The 19130-nt window shown below is 36.8% G+C and overlaps 1 protein-coding gene across 3 annotated transcripts in view; it reads left to right on the top strand.

Moving 5' to 3' along the window:
• LOC123349356 (transcription initiation factor TFIID subunit 4-like) overlaps nucleotides 1-19130 on the top strand; it is a 202600-nt gene that overhangs the window by 38549 nt on the left and 144921 nt on the right. For all 3 annotated transcript variants that reach the window (XM_044987325.1, XM_044987324.1, XM_044987323.1), the window contains 2 exons: nucleotides 4310-4415; nucleotides 9059-9173. In XM_044987325.1, coding sequence (XP_044843260.1) covers nucleotides 4310-4415; nucleotides 9059-9173 — 221 coding nt within the window. The remainder of the gene's footprint in view (nucleotides 1-4309; nucleotides 4416-9058; nucleotides 9174-19130) is intronic.

Here is a 19130-nt window from a genome sequence, read left to right as displayed (position 1 = left end):
TCTACTGGTTTAAAGGAAGTTCACTGAAGGCAATAAAAAAGTGGCTTGTATTAATGAACAAATGCATATAGGTCCTGTCACTGAACTAAAATGAGTGTATAATAAATTTAAAATGCAAATAATCAGTGAACAGTAGATATTTAAAAGGCATTAATTCAGAAAGATACCTAGACATGACAGTGGACTGGAAATTTGATACATATTTGCAATGTAAGCCAGTGGCAAAAAGGCAAATGTGAATTTGGTGCTATATTATGGACCATTGGGGTGGCCTTTATCAACCAATGATGGCACTTCCCTAAAAATACAACGTTCAATTTTGGGTACCTGAATATATAAAAAAAATCAATTTAAATAGAATTCAGAAAATTACAAAAATGGTGATTAAGGGACAGATTAAGAGGAAAGATTAAGAGAATTAAAGAAATATAGCTTGGTCAAACAATGACTAAAGGGGAACATGAAAAATGTTTACAAATATTATAAGGGTTTAAACATTAAAGTAGGGTGATGAATTATTTAGAGTGATCCATAGGAGTATAAATAGAAATAAAGGGATAAAATTAAGCAAAGTAGTATTTAGGCTGAATATAAGGGAGAAAATCCTTACCATAAGATCTGTTATTAGATTGTGGAATAGTCTCCCAAAGGAAGTGATGAAAGGCCCATTTCTTGAAACATTTAAAAGTAGGCTAGAGAATATTTTATAGAGAACAATCTTACAGTAAGTGGGAGAGGACTTACATGACCTAATAGTTTGTGGGGTTTTTTTTTTTTTAATTTCTGACTCCACTGATTCTTTGAAAGAGTATATCCAGCAACACAGTATTGGTCAAGGTGGAGAAAAAGAAGCTTTTACTAGAAGATGCTGTCTGATTTTTTTTTAATTTTATTTTTTTTTATTAATTTGAGGGGAGAAAACACAATTGCATATGCAATTTTACAAGCATCATTTTTAGGCAAGTTGTAAAAATTTGGCCCTGGATAGCAACATTAATGTTATATATGAAATCTAAACCCACAAAAGCAAGATAGAAGTGAGTTAATGTTGCCAGATTACATGATAGCTAAGGTTTGATATGACATTTATCTTCAGGAGTGAGTAGACTGATAAATCACAAGTGGCATAGCCACAAGTGAGTTAGCAAGTGTTTACTCATGAGTGAAGATAAACGTCATATCAGACCATAGCCAATCTGTACTGTGTGCATATACAAGTTAAATGGCTTTTTTATTTCTTCCACAATATTTTCTCACTTAATTGTGAGAAAAAAAAGAAAAATTACCAAGCAGAGACTATTGTATTCAGAATTGTATAATTTCCAGTGTGTTTATTTCCTATACTGTTGCCTTTATTGCTACGTTTTGCATGTTATTGTGTGAAAACATTGTTTGTTCAGCATGCTCAAGGTGCTGGCTGAGATACTTCTGTGTAAGACTTGTTTTAATGAACAAAGGGCTGGATTGTAACGTTACAACCCAGGTCAACTAAGGGGCCAGCATATAGCTGTGTTGACACAAGAGGTTGTTCTATGCCCACTCCCTGCCCACCTGCTTGGGAGGGGGAGTAGCAGCCTGCTATTAGATGCTCTTTGCCACGTGTAGGCTATGCAGATAATATGGACAGGGCGTAATGGGGTTCCTTTCTTTTACATAATTTTGTTTTATTATTTAAATTTGGCGATACTTTTTATTTTCACTTTATTTTTTCTGCTTTCCACCCCAGTATATTTACCCTTTTTACACTCGCTTGAAAGTTTTCATAGAGAACTGTCTGTTCTCTGGACCCTCTTCTCCACTCCTATTGTTCCTGTTGTCCCACACCCTTTCTCTCTCTGTTAAGCCACTATCAATAACTGCCTTGTCTTTGGTATCAAACCCCCTCAGCTGTTTAAAATCTGTTATTTTACATCATTTCAGAGGAGAGTAGAATGTATCAGGAAATGAAGACAGGTATTGATGTCATAGAGAGGAGAAGTTTACCTGCTATCACCATTGTAAAACTTAGTTTGAAAGAATATTGTGAGCATGGTGACTAGAGAGAGGTATGATTGAGAAAATTAGCCTTTTTTGCCTTTCAGATCAGAGTACTCTATGACATTGTGGACTATTGTCTTCCTGCCTATTAAAACACACTTGTTCTACGTCTAGTGGTAATTCTTCCTCTGCATCAAGATGCATTCAGATTCAGTTCTCCTTTCTCTTAATATTTTCAGTTACCAAGCTCCTCTTTTTCTTCTAGATCATGTTTTTCTACCTTGAAGTTTGGCTGATGCTCTGATGATCATTGTGTTTAATGACTCTTCCCTATTCACTCATTGCCTGTTTTGGTTCATCCAAATGCTTTTAAGGTAGAAGTGTTTCTCTTGGGCAAAAGGAGCATTCCCAAATACATGCAGCTGCTCTGTCTCCCAGCTTAATAGAGACCTCCTTTTTCCCTTCTGTGTCCATAAGTGTAGCTGCTTCCTTTTTCATTGAACTTTCTTGTTCCCTCCCGCCTTTCCTGTTTTTGCAAGTTGGTTTCCCCACCTCTGTAACATTGCTTGTGTATACAGTTATGATGACTCCTCGTCCATGCATGTCTTTGTCTCCTCTCAGATTGACTATGGCCTCCCACTTCTCCAAATTCCAGCATGTACGGAATGCTGCCTGTCTTCTCTCACGTACAAAGAATCACGACCACACATCATGCCCATCCTTATACTCCTCCAGTTGCTCCTCATTAATTTCAGGCACAATTCAGAATTGCCCCCCTTGTTTTAAAAACTCCATGGTCTTACTTTAGCCTACCCCACCAACCATGTTTCACTCAGTTCCTCTTCACACTCCCTCTGCTTAACTAGTCCCAATCGCCTTCCCTCTTCCCATAATTTCACTGCTTATGATACAGGGACCTTTTGTTCAATTTCTGGTGATGGAAACCTTTCCTTTATCTTCCTACCTCCATTCCTTCTCAATCTGTTTTCAAAACTAAATTTGAAAACATAATTTCTCATTTTCATTGTATTTTATAATCCTGCAAAATTCCTTTTTAAATCCAGGATTTGGCCTGTATAGTTGTAAGATGTTCTGGGGTACAGTTCATAAGAATAATGCTGATGAGCCAAAAAAAGATGCATTGTTTCCTGTTTGCTCTGTATAACATATTAAATTAGATTGCAATCTGAATTGTAGTACAGTCCTCCTTCAGGAAATGTTATTGATTTTGTATGAGAGAGAGAGAGAGAGAAACTGCTTCCGCTTTAAAGGATGGTACAGCCATAACTGTGAAGGTTGTATGAGTTGTGATGTCTTCAGGACCCTGAATTGTCTGTGTAGCTTTATCTTCAACCAGTCATGGCTGTGTCATTACCATCCTTTAAAGTGGATGTTGTCTCCCCCCCCCCATACAAAATCATTAAACTTTTCTTACAATTTTTTTAGTTTCTTTATGGATTTCGTCTCCCTCTGAGAAAGCCATGTGTACTGGACAGTCTGCTGTTCTACATCAGTGCTGTCCTGTTCCTGATATTATGAACATGTATTTTGATATCATTGAGACGTGACCCTTGCAGATTTTGTTGTTCTGTTTTTATTTATAAGGGATCAAGTTGAAAGGTTCTTATCTCGTTCTGACTTAATTGAGAATTTCAATAAGGTCAGTAGGCTTTGGCCCAAGATTAATTGAAGCAATAAAATTCTCGGATTTTAAAAATAAATGGTACAAGGTAAAAGATGACACAGTGACTATAAAAAGTCCCTGTTTCCCATTTTTGCATGTGTGACTGCAAGTCTTGCGTAACCATTTGAGATTTAACTTTTTATATTTATTAAAAATGCAGAAGTGTACTAACAAAAATAGTAAAAAAGGGAAAAGCCTATGGGGCTGTCGATGAATACCACTGAAACTAGTGACCAGTATGAAGATTTCCTAAAATGTTTTTCCTTCTTAGTAAAATTGTATTTAAAAAAAAAACCCCAGAGCTTTATTTTTGATCTCACACCTATGAAATACAATATTTTTGGATCAAGAAAATGACTTTTTTGCCAAACAGTATTTATGATTATTCTTTTTCAAAAGCATACTGCTGACGTGTGTGTGTGTGTATATATGTGTGTGTGTATATATATATATATATATATATATATATACATACACACACACACACACAAACCACATACATTACATAAATATGACTTTTGTCACCAGCTGGCTGTGCTTTAGAGACCCACATGCTTAAATTAGTAATTATACATGTTAATATATATATACACGTGGTGTGTGTTTGTATATAGAGTATAATATAAGTATACTTTTTTTCAATAATAGCAGATTATCCAGTCAACATCTGCTCAAACTGTGAAACGAAACCCTGCTTGCCAGACTACCCAGATTAGGATGCCAGTGGTAATAACTCAGACCATTAGACCACAAGGTATGGGTTTAAATGTTCTAGTGAGTTTGTTACATTTGTATGAATTCAATTGTAATTTTATTACAAAGTAGTAGCATGGGGAAAACTGAACGTTGACATTGGCAGGCTTGACGTTACCTTTTACATTTTTCTGGCTGAAAATGCATGTTTTCACTATATAATTTTGACATATTTTTCTGACTGATATAGCTAACTGTTTTATAACTACTAATTTAAGGCTACATCCTAAATTGCCCAGGTTGCACTCAGCAGTTTCGAATGAAGTGAGGGATTTTGTTTTTACTGTTTTATTGTATGACCTTTTCCCCTGATGTGGGAAAGACTTTCTTCACTTTTCTGATGCAGCCCTGAGAATGCTTCGGTTTAATCTCCCTGCTTTATCTCTCACCCTTGAGGCCACAATTGTAGCCACTGTCTTTCCAGCTGCAGAGGACCAGGTAGGACCTTTGAGGAACTTTTCAGCTAAATGTCTTTCATCTGCTGCCAGAGTCACTTTTTGTGATGCCAGAGACTGAGTGCTGAATACAGCATGTCTAGCCACTGATAGTCTGGGGTGCAAGAGGCTAGGTATGGAGCCAGGATGTTCCATACAGCTGTGCAAAGATAGATTAATGGACTGGCTTATTCTCTCCTCCTTATTCTCCCTAGAGGTTCTTGTGTGTGTTTCCCAGCACCCCTTTATTACTTGCCATCTTTAACCTTGTTTCTCTTTACAGTTGTCAAATATCTTTTTGGATGCAGGCAGTTAGATAACCGAGTATTTGTAATGGTATACAGAGCTTGTCACCTTAAGGTCTTCAGTCTGAATCCAGTCTAAATTGGGAATGTCTAAAATCATTATTGTCTGTCTGATGAGTAATTTGGTCTCTCCTGTTGCCCATAGGCAAGTATATACATACTAAACCCGCCATTACGATTAGCACCAGTTGACACTCTAACTGGCCATTCACTTCAGAGAGGCCAAGGGTTGCCTGGACATGGAGACTGATCTATCTTTCCATGCTTGGGGACTGCTTTCTCCAGTCAGGGTTGAAGTGAGTTTACTTCTTAAACGAAGTATTGGATTGACAACACTGACACTAAGGGTATGTTCTGACAGGGATAGATTTATCGCGTCTAGATGAGACGTGATAAATCGATCCCCGAATGCACTCCCCGTCGACTCTGGAACTCCACCAGGGCGAGAGGCGGAAGCGGAGTCGACGGGGGAGCTGCGGCCATCGATCCCATGCCGTGTGGACGGGAGGTAAGTCGATCTAAGATGCGTCGACTTCAGCTACGCTGTTCTCGTAGCTGAAGTTGCATATCTTAAATTGATCCCCCCCAGTGTAGACCAGACCTAAGATCCTAATTTTATTAACACAAAAATTATTTAATATGTAATGAGAGTGCAAGCTTTCACACTCGGAATCCTGATTGGTGTACCTTAATGTGAGAAGGTTAATTTGATTACCATGCCCATTCAGTGCTTGGCCTCTGTGCTGAGAATGCCAACAGTGGTGCTAATGGTGATGGAAGTTTGCATGATGTGGACATCTCTCTGTTAAACTATGGCTAAAAAGCACATTTATTTCATGTAGCCTATTGATTGGCCATGAGGTGGTAACAGGTGGTATTCACAATCTTGCCTAAAGATTCTTAGCATAATTCTTAGCATTTATATAAAGCTTTACACATTCAAAGCATTTAGAAACATTAATTCTTAAAACTCCCCTAAGTGAGATGAGTATTGTTATCTCTGTTTACAGGCTTGTCTGCATGCAAGTTATACTGCTTTAACTATCTCAGTATAGTTAAAACAGTACAACCCCCTAATGTGAACACAGTTATGCTTGTGTCTTACACAGTATAACACATTTCCCTCTCCATACAGGAATAGGTATAGCAGGACAGAGAACCTTTATCCTGGTATAACGGGGTTTGTGCTGCTTTAACTTTACTGGTATAGTTAAAGCAGTACAACTTTTCAGTGTAGGCAGACTGTCAGGTATCTTTATAGTTGTATAACTGCATCCACATGAGGGGCTGTACCGGTATAACAGTTTAAGTAAAAATTCACACCCCTTATTGAAGTAATTACACCAGTACAAAAACAGTGTAAACCAGGCCATGCAGCTGGGGAAACTGAGCTAGTGGGCTGTAAAGTAGCTTGGCAAAGGCTACACAGTGAATCATTGGCACAGCCAGGATTAGAACTAGGCACCTACTGACAACTAATCTCAGGCTCATTCCTCCAGACCCTGCTGCCTATGCTTAAACCTGTGACCTAATGGTGAAAGACTCTGTATGTCATTATCAGTCTCTTGAGGTATCCAGTCCAACAGCTGATTTTAATTTACAAAAGTTATTGCAAATTGTGTTGGGCTACCTTAATAAACAAAGAGATCATTATCAAGGTTTCTATCTTTGCTTTGGGCCTTGCAACAACAAAGTATGCAACCTAGGAAATTGTTGCTTATATACATACAGTAGCTGTTAAAAATAGAAAAGGAGGTATACATCATCCCAGATTTAAAACCTCATACTTAATTACATTCTGTCAGATCCAGTTGAGAAAATTCATATTCGTAGGGTGAAGGCAAGTGGAATTTAATTCTCTATATACAGTTTAGATATGACAGTTTATATATGTTTAGATTGCTTTCAGGAAACTAAAGGATTGACTACTGCATTGCTGTACTTTCTGTAATATTCTTGGATCAAAGTTTAGCATCCATAGAAAAATCAAACTATTGATGCTAATTAATTCTGGATGAACATTACCACTATTTCATTACTTTATTTTTAACACTATACACTAAATCTGTTACACCTTGCCAGAGCCATTGCAGCTTTTTTATTATTAATGCCCCTTTGAGTCTCCTAAACAGAAATAGCACATGCTGACCTATGTTAATTTTTCTTCTGTTTCATTCATTATCCCGTGCTTTCCAGTTCACTCAATAAAAAGTGTTCTAATTAGTTTACTTGAAATAGATACATGAGTTGACCAGCTAAAGGATTGATGCTATTTGTGTCATCTCATGGATCTTCAATATGTCACAATACATGTTCATTCCCTGGGTCTAGAAACTGATGGCCTAAATCTTACTGTGGATTTTCCAAGATTGAGGCTTCATACAGAGGTTTCTGTAATACACAGTAGACTGAGGGATTGAACAAAGACTGTCAAATAAATTTTGTCTTGAGAGCTCAGACTGAAGTTGAACAAAGATCTTAGAATTAAAAAAAAAAATGCTGTCCTCAGTCAAGGCAAACCCTTTTGTTACAGAAAAGCATATATTGTTAAATAATTTATTAGTTCAGCTAATCATGCTTTAGTTTTTAGGGCTTATGAAACAAAAAAATAATATAAATCACAAAGGTTCATGAAAGCATGCCCACTTGCAGATAATAAATGAGTCATAAGACTACTTCAAGAAGGTCTTGCAGATGATTTTGAAGGTGTCTCAAGGTCTTCTTTACATGTGCATGTAACTCATTAATAGTAATTGAGATTTGTAAGCATAAAAAGGGAAGAATTTATCAATTCAGAAGACCTTAATTTTTAATATCTTATACATGCCTAAAAAGGGCTTGCACTGAAGAATGATAAAGAGAATCAGACCACCTATAGCCCGAGTAGACCTACGTGACTAATAAAGTATATAAGCAGTAAACTAAAGTATCACTTAAAAATGTAAAAATTCCACTTGATCAAAACTTTTTAATTCAAGCCCTGGTATAATGTTTCCTTGCATTGATCATCCAGAGCTCTATTGCTTTGTGGTAATTTTTATTGCTAATTAGTAACAGAAATTTGTTATGTGTTTCGGCTGGAATTTTCTAAAGCACTGGTGGGAATTAGATGACCAATTCCTATTGATTTTCAATGGGAACTGAGTGCACCTAGGCCCATTTGAAAATCTTTACTTTGATTGATATAACTATGTATTTGAAAGTATTTTTTCATAGTATAGATACAGAAGTGAACTGCTTACAAAATATTTTTTTAAATGAGAAAATAAGTGTAGGGCTTTAAATAGGATTTTATTTCAAATTTTACATATTTTTATGTACTGTGTAAAACAGTAACTCAGACTGTTTTTTTAACTCTGAAAATGTGTGATTCTTCATTGTAACAAAGTGAACCATTATATAGGAAAAAAGAAAATATATTTTACTTTTCAAAGACAAAATACTACAGTGTTATTGAATATCTTTAAACATGATTTTTACCAAAACTCTTAGATGGTACCACTTGCTTATCCTTTAAAATAAATTATTTCAGTTCCTGTTTGCTTATTCTGTGCACATTATGTAGAAGAATAGTTTACTGGTAGTTGCAAACATATTTATTGCCATTAATTATATTAACATATATAATATATTATATAATATATAATAACATTAATTAGCCAGCTATGAATAATGGTTTGCAGTGTTAGAATCTTTAATTTTTTTCACAAGTAAATGTTGAAAAAAAGTTAATATTCATCTTTATTTTTTAAATTGTTCTCTCTTCTTCAGCAATGGAACCTTTAAAAATAACAACTTGCTTTTGTTTGCAATTTAGAGACAGTTAAATTTAGTTCCTGGACAGAAGGTTCTTTGATGTAAATTGTCTAAGACAGCTCATAATAACATTGCTTGGTGTTTTTCAGGCACAGTAGGGAAGGCACCAACAATACAAGCCAGCCAAAGTCCTGGGGGCTTTGGTGTTCAGGTCTCTGCAAATCAGAAAAACAAGTTGAATGACCCTGGAGGTGGATCTTTCAGGTAAAAACAAAAAACAACAACAATCCCCTTCCTCACACACACAATTTAGAATGGGCTTAACACCAGAGGGCAGTATTTTATAATAATTCCTAGATTTCCCATGCACTTTGATTGGATGGCAATCTGCTTATTTAGTTCAACTTCTCTTTAAAAAAGGAAAGATGCCAGATTTCCCCCCATGCAGATTTTTTTAAATATTTAATAAACCTTACAAATCACTTTTGTGAATATTAATTTTTTTTTTAGTAAAGGAAGCTATGTAGATGAGGTTTTCATAAATGTGCAATACCGCTATTTTTATTAATCAGATTTTAACACTTTTATATGAGATGTACCTTGTTGAGATGATCCTAATTGTGACAGCAGGGCATACTGTATGTAGATAGGCTTGTGCAGGTCAGCTGCAGGTATGAAGCCTAGGGAAAACTCTGTTCTTTTGAACTGATGAGAGAAACTTCATTGCCTTATTTGCTGTTGATGTGATTTGTTTTCGTGGCACAACTTGGGGCATTCTTTGAGTTCCTGTAGTGGTCAGGAGCTGCAGAAGTTCAGCCCAGTAGCAGGGTTTATTGAGCTGCTGTGCCTGTTATTGTGAATACCCTTCAAACTTCTATAAATATTATTGTACATTATATGTTTTGAACATTTTTAATACTTGTAGTGGAAAGCTAATGTTATATTTGCTGTTTTTATCTCCCTCCCACCTTCATTTTAATTTTGTTTAATGGATGTAAGTGCATTTTAATTGCTTTTAAAATATTGCCCTTTTTTTCCTATTTATTTGCTAAAATGCGAAAGTATTCTTAGACTGTCACATTCTTCCTTTAGGATACTTACTTTGATCTGACCTCATCAAACCAGTAATTAATTGACAAGCTTAGACTTTTACAGGTAGAGTTAAAGAGAATTTGTAGGACGTTGTGAAATCTCTCTGCTCTGAGGCATGTCAGCATTGCAACTAATAGCGGCAGTACTTAGTATTAATCTAGAAGCAAAATCATTCAATTTTTTATTTTCCAATGTACTTGCCTCCCACTGAGTATTTAAATGATTTAAAATGTATGTTGGGTTCAATTGTACTGTCTTAATAAATATTTTTTGTATTAGTAAGCAACATAGGCATTTATTCTTCGTTAGCATGGCTTTCAATTTTACATACACCAAAAGGGACAGCATTTTTTTTTTTTTTTACTGGATGTTGTAAATTGTGCCAGGATTAATTCTTTCATTCACGTAGTTTATACGTAGAATATATTAGATTAGTTGGAATTGTTAATTTTCCCTAGGGGAGAAGCAAATGCTCAAGGCACTGATTGATAAATCAATAAATCTTTAGTGAGTTTGGTAAATAAGCTGTCAAGGGTGTATGTCATTTTTCCTCTAGAGAATAAATTTTAGTCAGAATGAATGTGTTTGTTTTCTTGCATTGTTTTCTTGTTCAAAATAGTAAGACACAATGCTGAATTTAAATAAATCCACAAAATTGCAAGGATTTATTAAACAGTAGTAGAGATCGAGATTTTTCTTGATATCTTAACAAAGAATTCTGTTGTTTGCATATTTGCATTTCAACCCCTAACCTCTCCTGAGGACAAATAGATGTCTGACTATTAAGCCTAAAGGCATAGAGCTGGAAATCTGTATTAATCCTCTGAATGCTGACTAGTTTTCCTCAACATTCCCAGCGTGTGTGAAGAATGTGTTTGTAGCCAGAAGGCAAACTGGCATCTAAGCAGAGCAAAAATTTTGAAAAATAGTTGTGTTATGTATAAATTCATTTTACCCTCGGTGCTTTATTATTGCATATTTGTTTCATTATTTCATACTCTTTCTTTAAAATAACTTACTTTAGTTGTTCAGTCTTATGGGCAAAGGGTTGGTCACTAGTAATAGAAGTGTGAACTTTATTTTTCTATACATTTTCTTTTAATCATGTAAACACTAAGTCTATCATATCTTGCTGAACTATTTTTTCCAATATAAAATGTTGTTTACTGAAGTGAGTGTGAGGGATTTATACATGCGAGGCACATATGAACTGAGGGTTTCACAAATGGTAGCTTAGCCTTCAATATTGACAATAATTACTATGGTAAAAGTTAGATTCACAGTGCATTATGGAGTGATGGTTAGTGCTCTATAGTTAAGATGGAAGCTAGTTTCCCTTCATAAACCCAGTTGTCAATCCCCTAACTTCCCCAAAATAAAACCCACATAACTTCGTATATTGTTTTATCTTGGGGTAAAAACTCATCCTGGCTAAAATTTGTCAGGGAAAAATGTGAACTACCCCATTCATGTGTATGGTTTTGTTACCTGTGGTGATACCTAAAGATAAACATTATTGCCATAGGCAGGCACCAATCTTGTTTGTGGGCCTTCGGGCACTACTATAATACCAAAAATATAATAGTATTTCCCAAGTATTGCTTTCCGCAATCAGGGAGGAGAGACAAACAGAAGTCTCCTTGAAATCCACAAGGGGCCTCACCATTGTGATTTAATCTGCTCCTGGGGTTCTCAAACTGGGTGTCCGGACCTCTCGGGGTCATGAGGTTATTACATGGAGGGGTCGCGAGCTGTCAACCTCCACCCCAAACCCCGCTTTGCCTCCAGCATTTATAATGGTGTTAAATATATTAAAAAGTGTTTTTAATTTATAAGCGGGGGTCTCACTCAGAGGCTTGCTATGTGAAAGGGATCACCAGTATAAAAGTTTGAGAACCACTGTGCTATGCTAATCTGCCAATACAACAATCTTGGGAAGTATATATTAAATTCTTTGATAGTTGGATTTATAAATTGAGATGATAAATGGCTAACTGTAATGACAAGTGTTTGGAGATGCAATAGTGACTCCATAGTTGAGATTGCATTTACGTCTGCACATTAAGCATGGTTTACATTGTTTTTTGTTTGCATAAGCATAGTGAATAATATAGTGTAACCTCCCCAAATTTACAGCACTTACTCTTTGAGTACAGAATTAATTTTCTGAAAATCTGATTTTTTTTCACTTCTTTGTGTACGATGGGAGGGATAATATTGTTGAATTGAAAGTTAGTGTGTTAGACAGGGTATTAGCGTTTTTGGATGGTTGAGTATCATAATGGCAGGGTGGGCCTGAATATATGCCTTTACTTTGTTTTACTGGCTCTTAGGTGTTTGTGGTGTGAAGAAATATTCCAGAGCAATATCAAACCTAAGTTAACCAAGTATTTGTGAGAATAAATGTATTAAGACTCTACTTAACGCTGATTTCTGTGACACACTACTCCTCGCCCCATCACAACTTGAAACGCGTCTGTTTGTTCATTGACTATGGTTCCTTATCCAGTTTTCAAATCAGATGAATTCATTGTCCATATCCAAGCTATCATGAATTATGTTGTAAATAATTATTTGAGGGACAGGTCTGAGTGGAAAGAGTAACGCTTGATTGGATAGATATATTGTAATTAAATTAGGGCTGTCAATCGCAGTTAACTCACAATTAATTAAAAAAATTAACCACATTAAAAAAATTAATTATGATTAATTGCACAGTTAAGCAATAGAATACCAATTGAAATGTATTAAATATTTTTGGATGTTTTTCTACATTTTCAAATATATTGATTTCATTTACATCACAGAATACAAAGTGTACAGTGCTCATTTTATATTACTTTTGATTTCAAATATTTGCACTGTAAAAATGACAAACAAAAGAGGTAGTATTTTTCAATTCACCTCATACAAGTATTGTAGTACAATCTCTTTATCATGAAAATGCAATTTACAAATGTAGATTTTTGTTGTTGTTACATAACTGCACTCCATAACAAAACAATGTAAAACTTTAGAGCCAACATGTTCACTCACTCCTTGTTCAGACAATTGCTAAGAGAAACAAGTTTGTTTACATTTACAGGAGATAATGCTGACTGCTTCTTATTTACAATGTCACCTGAAATTGAGACGAGGCATTCACATGGCACGTTTGTAGCTGGCATTGGAAGGTATTTACGTGCCAGCTATGCTAAACATTGATATGCCTCTTCATGCTTCGACCACTATTACAGAGGACATGCTTCCATGCTGATGATGCTTGTTAAAAAAAATGCGTTAATTAAATTTGTGACTGAACTCCTTGGAGGAGAACTGTATGTCTCCTGCTCCATGGTTTAACCTGCATTCTGTCATATATTTTGTGTTATGATAGTCTCGGATGACGACCCAGCATATGTTGTTTGATTTAAGAATACTTTCACTGCAGATTTGACAAAACACAAAGAAGATTCCAATATCAGATTTCTAAAGATAGCTACAGCACTCGAACCAACGTTTAAAAATCTGAAGTGCCTTCCAAAATCTGAGAGGGACAAGGTGTGGAGCATGCTTTCAGAAGTCTTAAAAGATCAATACTCTTATACAGAAACTACAGAACCCAAACCACCAAAAAAGAAAATCAGCCTTCTGTTGGTGGCATCTGACTCAGATGATGAAAATGAACATGCGTCAGTCCGCACTGCTTTGGATAGTTGCGAACAGAATCTGTCATCAGCATGGATGCATGTCCTCTGGAATGGTGGTTGACGCATGATGAAGAGACATATGAATCTTTAGTGTATCTGGCACATAAATACCTTGCGATGCTGGCTACAACAGTGCCATGCAAACACCTGTTCTCACTTTCAGGTGACATTGTAAACCAGAAGCGGGCAGCAGTGTCTCCTGAAAATGAAAAAAAAACTTGTTTGTCTGAGCGATTGGCTGAACAAGAAATAGGACTGAGTGGACTTGTAGGCCTTAAAGTTTTACATTGTTTTACTTTTGAATGAAGTTATATTTTTGTGCATAATTCTGCATTTGTAAGTTGCACTTTTGTGATAAAGAGATTGCACTACAATATTTGTATTAGGTGAGTTGAAAAATACTACCGTATTGTCCCGAGTATAGGCCGCACTTTTTTCCCCTAATTTAAGTCTTTAAACTAGGGGTACGGCCTATAAGCGGGATCTTGTCAAAAAAAACCCAATAAAAATACTTTAAATCCCAGCCGTGGCGGGGAATCAGAGCGCTCTGGGCGGCCCGCCGCGGCGGGAAGCCCAGAGCCCTCTGAGTCCCGGCCGCGGCTGGGATTTAAAGGGCTCTGGGCTCCCCGCCGCGGCGGGCAGCCCAGAGCGCTCTGATTCCCCGCCGCGGCTGGGATTTAAAGGGCTCTGGGCTCCCCGCCCCGGCGGGCAGCCCGGAGCCCTCTGATTCCCCGCCGCGGCTGGGATTTAAAGGGCTCTGGGCTCCCCGCCCCGGCGGGCAGCCCGGAGCCCTCTGATTCCCCGCCGCGGCTGGGATTTAAAGAGCTCTGGGCTCCCCGCCGCAGCGGGCAGCCTAGAGCCCTCTGAGTCCCGGCCGCGGCTGGGATTTAAAGGGCTCTGAGCTCCCCGCCGCGGCGGGCAGCCCAGAGCGCTCTGATTCCCCGCCGCGGCTGGGATTGAAAGGGCTCTGGGCTCCCCGCCGCGGCGGGCAGCCCAGAGCGCTCTAATTCCACGCCGCGGCTGGGATTGAAAGGGCTCTGGGCTCCCCGCCGCAGCGGGCAGCCCAGAGCGCTCTGATTCCCCACCGTGGCTGGGATTTAAAGGGCTCTGGGCTCCCCCCCGCGGCAGACAGCCCAGAGCCCTCTGAGTCCCGGCCGCGGCTGACATTTTCTTTAAGTTAAAAAAAGTTAAAAATTTAATTTTTTTTAAATAGCACCAAACTTTAAGGGTGCGGCTTATAATCAGGAGCGGCCTATACTCGGAACAATACGGTATTTGTTTTTTACAGTATTTGTAATAAAAAATAAATATAAAGTGAGCACTGTACACTTTGTATTCTGTGTCCTAATTGAAATCAATATATTTGAAAATGTAGAAAACATCCAAAAATATTTAAATAAATGGTATTCTATTGTTGTTTAACAGCACAATTAATTTATTTTAGTTAATCGCGTGAGTTAACTGTGATTAATCTACAGCCCTAATCTCTACAAAATGTTCTTCACCGTTTCAGACATTTTGAGATGTTGGTATTGTATACCCTGCTTTTTTCCTTTATGTAAAATAATTTAAAGCAGGATTATGGTAACTTTACTCACAATGGGTACCTTACTCCACAATTAGTTCCACTGAGTACAACAGGACGAATTGAGGAGTAAGGTTCTACGAGAAGTCTGTAAAGTATTCATAAATCTGGCCATTAATGTTTTTGCACAAACTTTTTTTGGTTTCTATCTCAATTTTTAGATAACTTTGGTAGTTTTGTCTGTTTAAAATGTGACGTGATTACATTTTGTGGCAGAATTTGGAAAACTTTGCTGAGTCTTCTCTGAAAACCATATAATCTAGTTAAAACAAATTCAGTGCATCCTGTTTCTCTGTAAATTAAATCTTGAAACTTGAATCTTGAAAACCTGAAATCATTCTGATTTACAATTATAGGGCAATGATTAAAAAATCTTATTTGCTGATGATGATTGTGGTCACACATTAGCCTTTTAGGTGAATTTTAACTTCCTATTTTTTCACAGACAGTTATTTTACAGTCTTTTGAACTGCACAAAAGTATGAGGTGGTAGATTTTTTTTGTTTTTTAGCTCTCCATTCCGTTTTCAGATTTACTCCTTTTCTCATCCACTTCATGTACGTTTAATAATAAAAAAAGGAATGTTAAGGGACTGGGACTGTAATAGGGTGATCAGTGATCCAGGCCCGAGTGAAGTGTGACTAAAAACCATCATCTGGCTGATCTCATTCATTATAGAAGACAGACCTGCCAGATTTAAAACAAAGAAACTGCTGTGACTGGCTATGGGGAACACTGCCAATGTAGATTTGTTTTATTTGAGATGGGATAGATAGATATAGCGGTTATCTAGGTTCACCTCCCTTTTCCAAAGGCCCCATATTGTTCTGAGCTATATTTCAGAGCTGGTTATATGTGACCTCTGAACCTCATCAACACCACTCCTGGTGCTGCCAGAGTAATGTATTGTGGAACCTATGCCTATAAAGCGAGAATAAGATTCCCCTGAAACTCTGAGCTCACTTTTAATGTTGGAGGCCAACACCTGTGGTGTACTGCCATTGGTCCGTGAACCTTTAAAATAAGAAGGTTAGTGTTAATAGTTGCACGTTCACAAGTAGACTTCATCAAAAGCTAGTTTAGACTTATGTTGGAATGGCCAAAGACACCACATCTGAATCCTTCCCCAGCTAAAGGTGTTGGCCTCCAACAGTGTCACAAATCCTTTAATATTTAAAATAATATGGAGGGAAAATATATGTAAAAACAAAGCTCTGTTTACTCTCTTTGATCTTTTATTTATAAAATATTAAATTAATTTTATAATTGAAATAAGACACTCCAAATTGGGTGATGTGGTGGCATATTGGCATAGTCAAGTGATTGAATCAATCTCCTAGGACCTATCAGTATTCTGCTGCAAAGTGCCTTGTCCTGTTCAGATAGTTAAAATGGACGCTGTCAATGATTTTACGCTCAAAATTGTACATTACTTAAAACTTTTGATGTAGGGCTACCAGATTCTCTGCTTTTCCAAAGAGCTATTTCAAGCTAGATACATGTACAATTTATTTCACATTCCAAAATAGAAAGTTGTAAATATGTGTGGTAACTCCAGTTCTAATACCAATATTTTAGTACTTTCTCCAAAATAGATGTATAACCCACTGGCAAAGTGTGTGGCATGTCCACCACTACAAATTAGTCCATATGGAGAGTAACACTATAGCCTACTCGCACCAGCATATACTCCACACAGTTCAAGTGGAATAGGTGTGTGCTGTGTATCTGAAGGTTTTGGGTTCAAATCCTGCTGATAAGTATGAGAGAAAAAGTGTATGTGAAAACGTATTTAAAGACTGTATTATGCACAAAGAGGCTGGCAACATGACACTGGCTCTCCTCTCTGTTTCCACATAATCATTAAAATTACATTAAGACAACTACATATATATATTACTTTCCTCCTTAATTTCATTTTTTCATGTAAGCAATGCTATAATTGCCCCAGTGTTTCCTACATGAATGGAGGGAAAGGTGGTTTGTGTGATTACATGTGGGAGGGAAAATGGTCTATGAGACCATCTCTCTGTTAAGATGTAGACAACATTATGAGCTTGAGTGGAAAAAAACAGTCCTACACTAATAAATAACACACACAACATTGTGAGGCTGCTTCCAGTACCCTAAGAACTGTACAATACAACAAAAGTGGAAATCATCAGCTACTATGCTATGTTGTACTTTTAGAGCACAGTGTCAATCTAACCTACCACTGGATGGCATCTTTGTTCCATAGAATTACTACTGAAAACCCAATGATCTGGAGTGAAAAGTTGACTTTTATGGGAAACGGTTGAGAAACAAGGTTTGCAAGTTTTTTGTCATTTCTTCTTACAGTATCCAAAACCACTCTACCCTCCATTCTGTAATTCTTCAAAATAAAAAAAAAATAAAAAAATAAGAGGGGGGGGGCGGGGAGACAGACTACCATTAGACTGAAAGAGTCAAATCACCAATTACTATTACAATTTGCTTTTTCTACCTTTCCTGTAATATTTTATTCTCTGCACAACTATTGATAAATAATTAGCAAGTGAGATGCAAGAAAATTATTCTATCCACAGGTTCTCCTGATGTATTAAACTATTAGTGCCATTGAAATGCTCTTGATAATATCATTGGAACCCCTCCAGAAAAAAAATAGTTTATTGCCACTAATTGCCGCCTATTTTATTTTGTTTATAATGTATGGACTCTAATCTTTTATTCAGAATTTGTATACTTTTTAAAAAATATTAGGTGGCAAAAGTATCATGCAGAATAAGAGGAAAGAGTTGAGTGCATCTCTAGAAGATAAATATAAATATAAAGGATAAACTTCTTTATGTAAACTTAGCATTCTACTTTTTTGTGATGTTTATACATCATCCCTGCAACTTGACAGAGAGGGTTTAAGGCAGTGAATGTTTTCAGCAGTACAGTGACTCATGGTGGCATTAGAAAGAGCAATAAGAATTTATTTTTAAATTGGTGTGGTAGGACACATTGTTTTTACAAACAGAAAATAATGACTCATCCCTCTTTTTTGTAGCTTTACAATAACGATATCTAAGGAGCTTTTTTTTTTTTTTTTGGTAGCCCGGGGGTGGGGGGCACGGATCACCATGATAATTAGTAAAGAGAAAACATTTTAGCATTGAAATAGTGATGAGTAATACTGTACTTGGTAGGGTCTGTGATCTGGCTGTAAAAATTGTCACATGTTCATGATTCAAATTGACTTTGATAGAACTGTTTTGTCCAAATGTATATATGAGTTCCATTTATGCATATTTACATAATTGTCGAATGTTAGTGCAAGAAGTAATCAGTTATGGTAATGATCCCTTTGCATAATATATATAGTTGTACTTTTTAAATTTTTACAGCAAATAGGGTTATCTTTTCCCCCAACTATTTATATTGATGTTTTGGGTTAATAATTTTCTCACAGGCAGAGACAATAATGCTGACATTATGCATAAATTTCCAGTTACATTGCCATTTTAAAGCCAGTGTTACTATTAGACTGTGGTTTAGGGATTTAAACCTGTCTCATAAGTGAATAAAGTTCTCTACCCTTTACTCAGATAGTGTATGGAGATTTCTTTTTGTGCTATTGCCCTTGACTCACTTTCCTCAAATCCTGATCAGCGCCATCTCACAAAAAGATTCCACATCCACAGTCTTGTCCCTCCCGAGGAAAAAAATAATCTTGTCCTTTGCCTATGCTATTTTCACCAGCGGCAATAGATTAATAAGGATTATAAGATATGGAGTGCTCCAGTGGGCTTCATTTCAGCAGCAGAGATCATAGCCTTTCTTCAGGGCCATGGATGATTTTGCTGTATGGCCAGCAGGATGGTGGATCCC

The sequence above is a fragment of the Mauremys mutica genome, chromosome 14 (genome assembly GCF_020497125.1).
Source record: "Mauremys mutica isolate MM-2020 ecotype Southern chromosome 14, ASM2049712v1, whole genome shotgun sequence".
NCBI classification, from domain to species: Eukaryota; Metazoa; Chordata; order Testudines; family Geoemydidae; genus Mauremys; species Mauremys mutica.
The sequence above is the reverse complement of the archived record's forward strand: the minus strand, read 5'-3'. Positions and strand labels throughout refer to the sequence as shown.